This window comes from Chelonia mydas, chromosome 23 (genome assembly GCF_015237465.2).
Source record: "Chelonia mydas isolate rCheMyd1 chromosome 23, rCheMyd1.pri.v2, whole genome shotgun sequence".
NCBI classification, from domain to species: Eukaryota; Metazoa; Chordata; order Testudines; family Cheloniidae; genus Chelonia; species Chelonia mydas.
In genome coordinates, this window is record NC_051263.2 from 9471650 (window position 1) to 9483322 (window position 11673).

Below are 11673 nucleotides of genomic sequence, written 5' to 3' on the forward strand. Positions count from 1 at the left end.
AGCACAAATCCAGGGTTTAACAAGAACGTCTGGGGGGGGGGGGGGGGTAGGAAAAAACAAGGGGAAATAGGTTACCTTGCATAACAACTTAGCCACTCCCAGTCTCTATTCAAGCCTAAGTTAATTGTATCCAATTTGCAAATGAATTCCAATTCAACAGTTTCTCGCTGGAGTCTGGATTTGAAGTTTTTTTGTTGTAATATCGCAACTTTCATGTCTGTAATCGCGTGACCAGAGAGATTGAAGTGTTCTAGTCCTTGCCTACAGACGGCCCCCCAACCTGAAGCAAATACTCACCAGCAACCACATACCACACAACAGAACCACTAACCCAGGAACCTATCCTTGCAACAAAGCCCGTTGCCAACTGTGCCCACATATCTATTCAGGGGACACCATCACAGGGCCTAATAACATCAGCCACACTATCAGAGGCTCGTTCACCTGCACATCCACCAATGTGATATATGCCATCATGTGCCAGCAATGCCCCTCTGCCATGTACATTGGTCAAACTGGACAGTCTCTACGTAAAAGAATAAATGGACACAAATCAGATGTCAAGAATTATAACATTCATAAACCAGTCGGAGAACATTTCAATCTATTGAAACCTATTTCCCCTTGTTTTTTCCTACTCCCCCCCCCGCGACGTTCTTGTTAAACCCTGGATTTGTGCTGGAAATGGCTCACCTTGATTATCATACACATTGTAAGGAGAGTGGTCACTTTAGATAAGCTATTACCAGCAGGAGAATGGGTTTGTGTGTATAAAAAGATCTTCTACACTTTCCATAGTATGCATCTGATGAAGTGAGCTGTAGCTCACGAAAGCTTATGCTCAAATAAATTGGTTAGTCTCTTAGGTGCCACAAGTCCTCCTTTTCTTTTTGCGAATACAGACTAACACGGCTGTTACTCTGAAACCTTTAATTTTAAGAACAACTGAAATGTGCTAACATTATGAATTGAACTGTGCACCAACACTGGGTGGACCCGTATTACACAATGTTTCAGTTGGTGACAGTGTTCGAATGTTAACCCTAATCCTTCAGTTCACAAGGTCTCTTCTCGCCTTTGCCCTTGTGAAGTGAGTCACAGCATCAGAGAGAGCCAAAGACTGGCCAATGGCACGTTCAAACAATAAATTAGCAAGCAATGTCAGTCTCTCATTGGCCATCGTCAATCAAAGATCTGTTTTAATGAGCCCGAGCTTCGAATAGCCGCGCTCCCCACTCGCGTTGGTTTGCGCCTGATCCCTGTAAGACAGGTCTGACCCACGGAAGTGCTCTGAGCTGTATGTACAGGCGCCTTCCCCATGACAGTGGGGTGGCGTGTAGGAACGGGCTGGTACGGCCCACAGACTCATTCCTTCGTAATCCAAAATGGAGCAGCTTCAATGGGCAGGAGTGAAGGAGGCCCCTGAATATGCCCTCGCCCAGCAGGCAGGGCTTTGTCTTGAGGCGTGGGAGACCTCTGCTCGGATACGGGCTGCCCTGCAGGTGCGGGAGGGGAGTTGAACTGGGGTCTCCCACAGCCCAGCTGAGTGCTCTGGGGCAAAGAAGGGGGGCCTCTGTTTCAGCCCCTTTTGTGTGGAACGAGGCAGGCGCCCCACTCATTCACACAAGACACCCCCATCTCAGCTACCTGGCTCCAGAGAGGGGTTCCCGCACATGGGCCACAAGCAGAGCTGGGTGCCGCCTTAGGCGTCTAACTCCATGCGTGGGGCAGGGCTTCGCACACATCCCTTTGGCTCAGCATTGTCCATTGGCTGGCATAGGCAGCTCCCTACCTGGTGTGCTGGCTTTTGGGGTCCCATCCGCGAGAGTCTGTCTCACCCCATCCGTTGTGCCGGGACCCGGGCCCCTCCAATGCAGGCTGCCTGGATCCCATCGTTGGTCTGCTAACGTTCTCGATGCCCAAAAGTTGGGGCAGGGGGGTGATACAGAGCATCACAGCACCTAAGTCCCTTTGTGGATCCAAAGAAACAAACCAGCCTGCTCCCCGAAGAAGCAGCTGTAGGCAGGGGCCTGCCCCGCGGGCGAGAACTGCCGCTGGTGCTAATTAACCCACTAATTGTCGGGTTATAGCCGAGGACGACAGCAGGTGAGGGCAGTGGCTTCAGCAGACGTTCCTGAGCCCCTCGGTCGGCGCTGGTTGAACGGGTGAAGAATAACGAAGGGTTAAATCTGGTTTCAGGATGAGAACTGGATGCTGGTTTTTGAAATGTGCCCAGAATGTTGCCCTCGTTACCCCGTGAGGGAAGCGGGAATCCGCTGTGATATTGGTGACCAACAGGCCAGGTTGGGGATTGTGCAGAAGGGCTGGGAGTGGTGGTTTGGAACCTTGATGGCTCCCATCAGCCAGGACAATTGACTGTGGATGGCTCTGTTTGCAGGCAGGCCTTCCTGTGAGTCAGGCTGGAAGGAATGAAGGCTTGGGGTCTTACAGTGACATGTGACCATGTCACCTGGTACTGAAATCCATCTTAAACCTGGTGCTTTTCCATGGGGGGGGGGGGGGGGGGGTGTGGGACCCAGAGAGACAAAGGATTCCCGCCTTGTGCCAAAGCCATGCTTCTCCTGGGGCAGGGGGCTGGTGTGACGGGGCGAAGGCACGACTGGCCGCAGCAGCAGCGATGAGCCAGCAGGAGCTGGCTGGGATCAGCACGTACCAAGGGAGGATCCAGAGAGGCAGCGGGAGCCCTGCTGAGCCAAGGACTGGCTCTGACCATGTGAACGCTGCGTGGCTGGCAGCAGAGGCTGGGGCCTGGAGGGGACAGGAGCCCCTGATAAGAGCAGGAATCACAGGTGCACACGCAGCGGCTCTGTTGGGATGGCGGGGGGAGTGTGGAGCTCAGGACATGGCAACGCCCTGGCTTCCACCACCAGGAACCCTCACCTCAGCTAACCCAAGGACGGTCAGATTCCATGCTGCGGGCACTGATCATTAGTTACCTTACGCCATGGAGGGGCTCAGGATATCTGCAGATATCTCGTTGGGCTGCACACGGAGGGAGAACACCTGAAGGCCCAGTCCGGGAGTCCTGGAGGGCGCAGGCCTGACCATGGCGTGGTCTGGCACACTCCAGGGGTCATCTCCAAGGGGCTGGTTGGTTACGGGCCATAGCCCAGCCCCAGTGGATCCCGGACAGCATCACCTTATTACAGTAATAAATGTTCTAAGTGGGAGAAATCTGCTTTTATTTGTGTCCAGAATTAAAAGAGAGATTTCACAGGGGTGGCAGATGGTGACAGGGCCCCTAACCATCACAAATGGCTCCCCCGGGCCCAGACCATGACACTGCAGAGGTGACACCCAGCACCACTCTTGCCCGGCAGATGAGGGGGCGATCGCTGTGGAGCCGGGCGGTGGTCTGGGGTCCCTGCCGGGGCGATCTCATTTGGCAGGCTGGGCTGTTGGGGGTGCAGAGCTGGGCTCTGCTGGTCCCTCCCCAGGCTCCCCTGCCAACTTGTCTTTTGTCCCTAAACCCTCCCAGGCGATGCTGCCTCCATGGAAACCAGGTGGGGGCTGCTGTGGAGACTGTGGCGGTTGCTACGGCTACGGTACCAATGAGACATGGCACAGCTCAGCAGAGGGGTGGGCAGCGGTGCGGGCAGGGCAGCTCCATTGCTGCTGGCCCGAGTTTAACCCCGGGGGACTGTGAAGCAATGGGGCCGGAGTCCCAGGAGCGATGGGAATGGCTGCCAACACGTAACCCCCCTCCGCACAGGCAGGGCCTGCAGTGAGCCCCGCTGGATGTAACGAGTGAGACGGGCCTCTGGGGGAAGGGCCATAGATACCCCACCCCCAAACCATCGCCTGTGCTTGCATGTGACCAGCACCCCTCACCCACCTGGTGCCTGGCAGGAGGGAGGGCAGGGGGATGGGGAGTGTGCGTCTGCCCCCCAGCACCAGCACATGCCCCGAATGCTCGGCCAGCAGGGGAGGCTGTGGGGCTGTCTCGGCGCCATGGGGCCGCAGAACCCAGCTCCGTCCTGAGCCAGCGTGACGCCAGCTGGCATCTTCACCCCACTGCAGAGCTCCAGGAGCGGGTGCTTCGAGCCACTCCCAGATACCGCCCTGCCGCAGGCCAGGCGGGGGGCAAGCGGGTGGGTCCTGTTATGGGCAGCTGGGATCGAGCTATCGCTCGATGTATCCCTCCACTGTGCCCATATTGGGGGTGTGGGGATGGCCCCCCATTGAAGGGGGTGGAGGGGCAGGTATCCCCCTAGAGCTGAGGCGGGAGGGGGCAAGACAGGGGGCTTCATTCCCATGAGGAAGGTCTCATCTGTGCTGCTGTTGGGCCAGGCAGGACGGATACACAAGAGACAGCCCCTGCCCACCAGATTCACAGTCTAACTGGACAGCAGCTCAGCTAGAGTGCCACAGCCAGGGAGAGAACCCAGGTGTCCGGGCTCTCAGCCCCTCCCAGCTCTAACTACTAGACCCCCCTCCTTCCCAGGGCTGGGAATAGAACCCAGTCATCCTGACTCCCAGATCCCCAGCTCTAACCCACTAGCCCCCACCCACCCCCATGCGGAGGTGAGGATGCTGTGAGCCTGGTGCATGCTGGGGCAGTCTCCAGGCCCCTGATGTGCTGGCCCTATGGCACCTGGGAGGGAAGGGTGGGGAGCAGGCTCCTGTTAGCTCTCAACCCCCCTATGGAGGTCTCCATGGCAACCTGCCCCACCCAGAGCTCACATTTGGATACCAGCAGGTTGCTGTGGATACGGTGCTGCTATCTGGCAACACAATACACCCTAGGGACAGGTGTCTTGCTCAGCAGGGACCAGAGTGTGTATGTGGGGGGGCTGGAGGGGTCTAGAGCCAGGGCCATATTCTCCCCTGGGGCCTGGTTGAACCATTAGTCTCTCCTACCAGCCAGGCTGGCGCAGCCTTGCAGGTGGGGGACTGGCAATGCCTGGCTGGCCGGGGTTGTGTCTGGGAGGGCAGGATCTCACCCCTCCACAGTTACCCTCCTGAGCTCTGCTCTATGGCTGGCAGTCATCCCTGCCCCGGCCCCACATCTAGCAATGACCCAGCTGTGATGAAATGGGAATTTTCTGTAGTATTTTTATGAGTCCAGTGTGTGCCTCAGTTTTCCCTGTACTTTGCATGGCTAGCCAGCGTACCCCCAGACAGTACAGTGTCAGGGGGCGGGGAGAGGGGCTGCGTGTCCATGTGTGTCAGTCACCTCCCTGTCTGGGTGGAACCAAGAGTCGTTAAGGAACGGCTGAAACTGACCCAGGTGAGCCCAGGGCCAGAGAGACGATGCCAGCTCCAGTGACTCCAGGCTCAACGCTCTCAGCAGGGAGCGGGGCACAGACCCCAGCAGGAGACGAGGAGGTGACCAGCAGGGATAAGTGTGGGCTCTGGAAGAAGCTTCTCTTGCCCTCTCCTGGGAACTGACAAAGGAAGAGACTGAGCCTGAAAATGGCGTTTACCCCAGCTCGCCTGGGTTCGGGGCTGACCAGAATGGGCTCTGCTTGACCCTTCCTCTCTCTGCGCTGCATGCCAACAAACCCGACTGCTTTGAAGACGCCACTGGGTGTCATTGTCAATCCTGGCTGAGGTGCATGGATCCCTGCAGGGTGGTGAAGGCTCTCCCTGTTGGACGCGCTGGGCAGAGCTTGCGGGGTAGAGCAGGAGGCTGGAACCCAGAGGTTCAGTCTAGGAGGTGGTGAGGACCCGTGGCCTGCCCTGGAGAAGAGCGAGACCCCTTGGGGCTCTGGCACACTAAAGGGTTCCTCCGAGAGACTTTTCCAAAGTTGGGGGCGTAGTACCGATCCTGTGGATCTGTGACCCAGCCCTGTCCTGACCCCCAGCAATGACTTGGCTCTGCCCCGGCCCCCAGCAGTGACCTGGCCCTGTCCCAGCTCCACCCTGGCTCTGCCCCAGCCCTAAGCAGGCCTTAGCCAGGCAGGGGCATCTCTCCCGGTGCCCAGACCACAGCCATGTCAGCAGATGCTCCCCCTCCTGGATGTTCCCCAGGACAGTGGCCTGGGGTTGGCAGGGCTCCCCAAGCTCCATGCCCCCCGCACCCCAGGCCCAGGGGACACACCACTGGCTCCTCCTGCCATGGCTGCAGTGTGGTGCCAGGTGGCTCCAGGGCAAGGGCCATGTCTAGTCTGGCTGGGCTCCACACCAGGGCCAGTGAGCACCCACCTGTCTCCCGCATGTCCTGGTGTGAGGGAAGTAGGGCCGGCTGTGGGGTGGGGCTGGCCCTGCAGCTCCAGTTCAGCCCCCTCACCCCATCCCTAAGGGATACCAGCCTGTCTCCTCCCACAGGGACCAGGCCGGGCCCGGCAAGGGAAGAGGGGGTCACCAAACCCAGAGGTGGCCCTGGACACAGGGGCAAAGAGACCTCCACATACCTGCTCCACGGCCTAAGAGGCACAGCCTGACCCTGCAGCTCATGGGGGGCAGTGTCAACCCCCCTAGCCCAACCCTGCACTGTCTAACTTCCCCAACACCCGCAGTAACAGCTGCCCCCCATCCCCATCACTGGCAGGGCTGCCCCTCACTCCAGTGGGCACCTCGCTCTGGGCTGGGCACCACCAGGCTTAGTCAGGCGGGGGCAGGATGCAGGGCAGGAGGTTAGGTAGGAGCCTGGGGGGGAAAGTCGGGGGAGGGATGGATGTCCCTGCTCCCTCCTGTGCTGGCGCCACACAGCGACCTCTGGGCTATTGATCCGTGGTAGAAAGAGCCAGGGGACAAGGGCCGCGGCGCCAGCCTGGGGCCAGGGAAGCCGGTCGAAGCCAGACTGGGCAGGTGGCAGCATGGCCCGGGCTGCTCTGCTCCTCCACGACCTCCCCCCATACCCTGCATGGGTCTTCGGGGGCTGGGGGGGGGAGCATGAGGTGGAGGTGGGTTAGTTTCATTGGAATAAATGGGGTGAGAGCACAGAGACCTTGGCCTGCCTGGTCCTCCAGCAAAAACGGGCACTGACAACCTGCTTAACCTGTTCCTGAGGATACAGCGCAGAACGGAAGGGAAGCACAGCACCTGTCGGGCTGTCAGGGTGCCCACAGCCCCTGTTTCCCCTCCCGTTAGCAGGAGAGAGTTTTCCTAGGGACCCCCTCCCGCAAGGGTTATACCAAAGATGGAACTAACAGCCCTTTCGGGGAGAAGAGACGCAGTGAGCTGGGCTGGGGGCGTCGCTGCTGTTAATGTGCGATCCCGCTTCCTAGAAGATAAAACAAGACAAACGCACAGTGGGGAGAAAAGCCAATGCAGAGGCTGTCTCCAGGGCTGGCTCTCATGTGCAGCCTTCCTGCCCCAGGAACCCAGCCTGGCCCAGGTGGATCAGCCACTTGGAGAACTGGCAAACTCGTACCAGCGCCAGGCGGGGTAGACCCTTGCTGGAACTGCCCCTCAGGCAGGGCGCTCAGCACCCAGCTTGGAAAGGACGGAGATGCTCATTAAGCAGGAAGGGAGCGGGGAAGAAAAGTGACACAGGATGGACAGAGGGTGTCAGCAGGCACCCAACTCTCACATCCCAAGTGGGGATAAGGATTTTGCCGGCGGCACGCCAGCGGAGATCTTAGTGGGGGCACAGTCAGGACATGTCAGGATGATGAAGATGCAATGGTGCCATGTTGGATCCTGGGGTCCCAGGAGATGGGTGGGGGGCAGCCTGGATGGGGAAACTCCCTCCTCGCAGACCACACTTCACCATTTTGATCCCCCCAAAGTCTTTTCCTGCGGACCCCCAAGGCGGGGCAGGTATTTTGCCCACCAATTAGGTCTAGTTTCCGACACACTTGTTGATGCCCTGATCCCATGCCTCATTGCTTACCCATTGTGCTCTCCCATGCTGCTGGGGTGGGCTGAGGAGAATGTTTCGCACTAATCCATGCCCCTGTCTCCTGGCACTAATCACTGTTATCACACAGCAGGCTCAGCTGGACTTTTGTTCCCCTGGACACATGAGAGTCCACAGACCAGAATCAGCCCAGGGTGGGGTGGGACATGCAGGCAAGCCCCAGCCCTATCCCCTGAGCCTGGTATTTGCCTGGAGACACAATGCCCTGGTTCAGGTCACAGGCTGCTGAGTGCCGTGTGCCCATCTCAGCAGCCCAGGACCTGAGGGAGGCCCCCAGCCACGCACCCAGCCTATGGCCCGTATGGGGGCTCCAGTGCTGGATGCGCCTCGTCGTGTCTCCCCCAGCCCCGCACCCGACTGGCCAGGAGCACAGAGCAGGGTAGCACCTGGCAGTGCTGCAGGGCAGGGTTGCCCAAGACTGGCTGGCAGGCCCTGCTCCCCACTGGGATTGGGGCCATGGCAGCACAGAGCTGACACTGGCCTCAGCTCAGAACCCTCCTGAGTCAGAGAGGGCAGACCGTGGGTGCTGGAGTTTGGGGGGTACAGTGTGCTCATCATGGGCGTTGGGGGTGAGTGGGGAGTGGTTCTGGGGGTGGGGGAGCTGCATGCTATGGCAGCTGTATGGGGAGCACAGGGTGCCCCAGAGAGGTGCTGGGGGGGGGGAGCTGCAGCAAACTGGATGCTCAGGGAGATGAGGTTTGGGGGGTGCTCGGGGGAGCTGGGGATGCTAAGAGCTGGCCACTCGGGAAAGGGGGGGTTGGAGAACCAGACAGACACTTTGTCCCAGGTGACGTCTGACAACACCTACCACTTAAGTTGGGAGGAGGAGGGGGCCGCCCAGCTTTCCCTGCAGCCAATCACTACCCCGCTCCCAACGCACTGCAGCCAATCATCGGCGAGCTCTGCCCCCCCCTCCCCACAGCTGATGCAACCCTGCTGCAATCGGGCCCCCCCGGGTCCTGCGCCCCTCCCGCAAAATAGGCCCCTGGCTCCTGCCCCGGGGGCGCCGCAGCGGGGGACGGGGAGCCGGAGCCGCGCAGCCCTGAGGCACAGCAGGGGGGCGGGCCGGGTTGGGGGGTGGGGACTGGTGGACGCACGGCCCCGCTGGCGGGGCGGAGGGACACGGGCTGTAATGCGGCCCGGGAGGGGGTAGGCGGTATAGATAGCGGCCCCTCCTCGCCGCCCCCTCACTCCGCCTCTCTCCGCACACGCAGACTCCGGACCCGAGCGCCGCGCGCCATGGCTCTCTAGCCCTGCCCGACCCCGGACCAGCGAGCGCCGCGCCGCGCCGCCCCGCCGCCGCCGCCATGGAGTGAGTGCGGCGCCCCGGCGGGGAATGGGGGGCTCCCTGGGCGGGGACCCCGGGGGGGGGAGCCCCGCGGTGGGCGCGGGTGGGGCCGGGACCCCCGGGGGCGCGCGCACTGTTGCACGGGCGATGCACACGGGGTGTCTCCGGGGGTCGGGGCTGGCTGGCTCCCAAGGCGGGGGCGCTGCCTGGATCACGCTGCAGCCTGGAGGTGTCTCCCCATGGACTCGCTCCTCCCCACACGGGCAGAGCGGACGGGGCGGGCTGGCCCGCCGTCTCCTAGCCCTGCCGGGGGCTTGAGCCTGCGCGAAGGGACGGGAGCTGAGCCCCCAGCCCGGGCAGCGCGATGTGGTTTGATGAGTGGAGGGAAGCTGGCCAGGGTTGTCCTTTCGCTGTTATGGGGTGCTGCTGTGCAGAAGGGGGGGGCCTGAGCCCTGCCATGGGTGTAGGGGTGCCCTCCTCTATGCCAGGGGCCTTGCTCACCCTCTCTTCTCCCCCCAACAGGTCTTCCTGCTCTGCCCCCATCTCCTTACCTGCCACCATTCTTGCCAGCAGGAATCGCGGCCCCCGCCCGCCACGCTCTGGCCCCTTGCCCTATTGTGCTGTGGCCTGCGTGAACCCGCACCTGCCCCACCATGTCAATGCTGGCAGCGCTGACCCTGGACCTGGAGAAGACTCCGCTCCCAGCTAGTGCCCTCTCCTGGAGGGCCGAGTTCCTCAAGATCCCTGGCCACTATGAGCCCATGCCAGGGGCCACGGATGGGTGCTATGCCCATGGCACAGAGGCAATGATGCTGGCAGGTACAGTACTGGCAGGAGTGGGAAGTACCAGGGGTGGGGGGAGAAGATGGGGGATACTGGTTGTGCTGCCTCCAGTGAGTTTGCCTCATTAGGACATTGCCAGGCTGGGAGATCCCAGCCCTTCCCCATTGATGGAGATGGCGTTGCTGAGGGGTTAGGATGTCTGCTCAGGTGTCTCAATGCCCATGGGGCACCTGGCTCCTAGGTTAGGCTGAGGCCAGGACAGCAGAAGGCAAGCTGTAAAGCCTTAGGGGGCTTGGCTAGGCCTGGTACCTGCCTACCTAGCCCTCCCTTCTCCAGGCCAGCTGCAGCCAGGTTCCCTTCATGGGGGCAGCATGCTCTGTGCTGCTCACTTCCTGACAGGGCTCCCCAGTGCAGCCTCTGAGCCTGCTCTCTCCACACAGGCGATGGCTTCTCAGACTGGATGACGGAGAGGGTGGACTTCTCCTCTCTCCTGATGGAGTCAGGGGACCCATCGCTACCCTCACCCCCGCTGCCCGACCTGGAGGCCATGGCCTCCCTCCTGAAGAAAGAGCTGGAGCAGATGGAGGACTACTTCCTGGAGGAGTCACTGTCCCCCGGACTGGGCCTGGACCAGGTAGCCCCAAGCACACCACCTTCGCACCAGCCTGCCTTCCACTTCCCCTTCGGGGATGGGAGTGGGCCAGCAGGGTCCTTCCCACCCTTCAGCTCTGATAACCCCATGCCACTGCAGACCCTGGATTCGGGATGCCTGGAGCTCCTCAGCCTGTATGGGGCAGGGGTGCCTGGGGAGTGCCCTGGCCAGGGCCTGCAGGAGGAGTGTGCCAGTAGCCCAGCAGCCAAGCGCAGCAGGCCAAGCCCCTTGGAGCAGCCAGCAGCCCCCTGTGGGCCAGCCCTGCCCCAGCAAAAAGGGGACCGTAAGCAAAAGAAGCGGGACCAGAACAAGACAGCAGCACTGCGGTACCGCCAGCGGAAGCGGGCTGAGTACGAGGCACTGGATGATGAGTGCCAGGGCCTGGAGGCCAGGAACCGTGAGCTCAAGGAGAAGGCAGACTCCATTGAGCGAGAGATCCAGTATGTCAAAGACCTGCTCATTGAGGTCTACAAGGCTCGGAGCCAGAGGCTCCGTGCCAGCTAGGGCAAGGGCCAGCTAGCCCAAACTCCACCCCAGGTCTAGAGCATGACATGCAAGTCAGTGGGGGTGGGGCTCTCGCAGATGCAGAGCTTCAGGCCTGGTGCACAATACGCCCTAATGCAGTAGAGGGGGGTTCAGGGGATAGTGAGCTAGACAATGCTCTGTCTGGGTTAGGGAAGCAGTGTCTAGACATGTGGGGAAGTCTGGGTGACACTGACCTGGGAGGGGGACCAGGCTGCCAGGCATGTCAGCTCTCCAAGCACCAGCATTGCCTGTGCCAGCCTACCCTGCCTTGAGAGAGGGATGTTGGGGGAGTGGGGCTGGAGCCGAACAATGGCAGGAGCAGGGTGCTGCTGTGGCAGAGAAGGGATGTGTAAGAAAGGTGTGGGAGGGTGCTGGAGGGGTACAGTGAGGGTGCATGAGACAGGCAGAGTTATGTACAAAAACATTTGTATAGACTTTTTTGTAGCTTCCTTTATAGAGCATAAAAGCCAATAAAGGCTGTTCCTGCCTTCAGGCTGGGTAGTGTGTGAGAGCACTCCCTCTTCCCTGGGGGTTGGGGCTCCCCCTGCACTCAGCCTCAAGGGAGCAGACTTCCCCACCCCACTTCTGCCATCACTG

The 11673-nt window shown here is 60.6% G+C and overlaps 1 protein-coding gene across 1 annotated transcript; it reads left to right on the forward strand.

Annotated features, from left to right (window-relative positions):
* Window positions 1–8933: 8933 nt before the first annotated feature.
* On the forward strand, window positions 8934–11568 carry ATF5 (activating transcription factor 5). Its single transcript, XM_037884590.2, has 3 exons — window positions 8934–9140; window positions 9639–9935; window positions 10340–11568. Exons 2-3 carry the CDS (start codon window positions 9770–9772, stop codon window positions 11053–11055), a joined length of 882 nt encoding a protein of 293 aa, XP_037740518.1. The 5' UTR covers window positions 8934–9140; window positions 9639–9769; the 3' UTR covers window positions 11056–11568.
* Window positions 11569–11673: the final 105 nt, after the last annotated feature.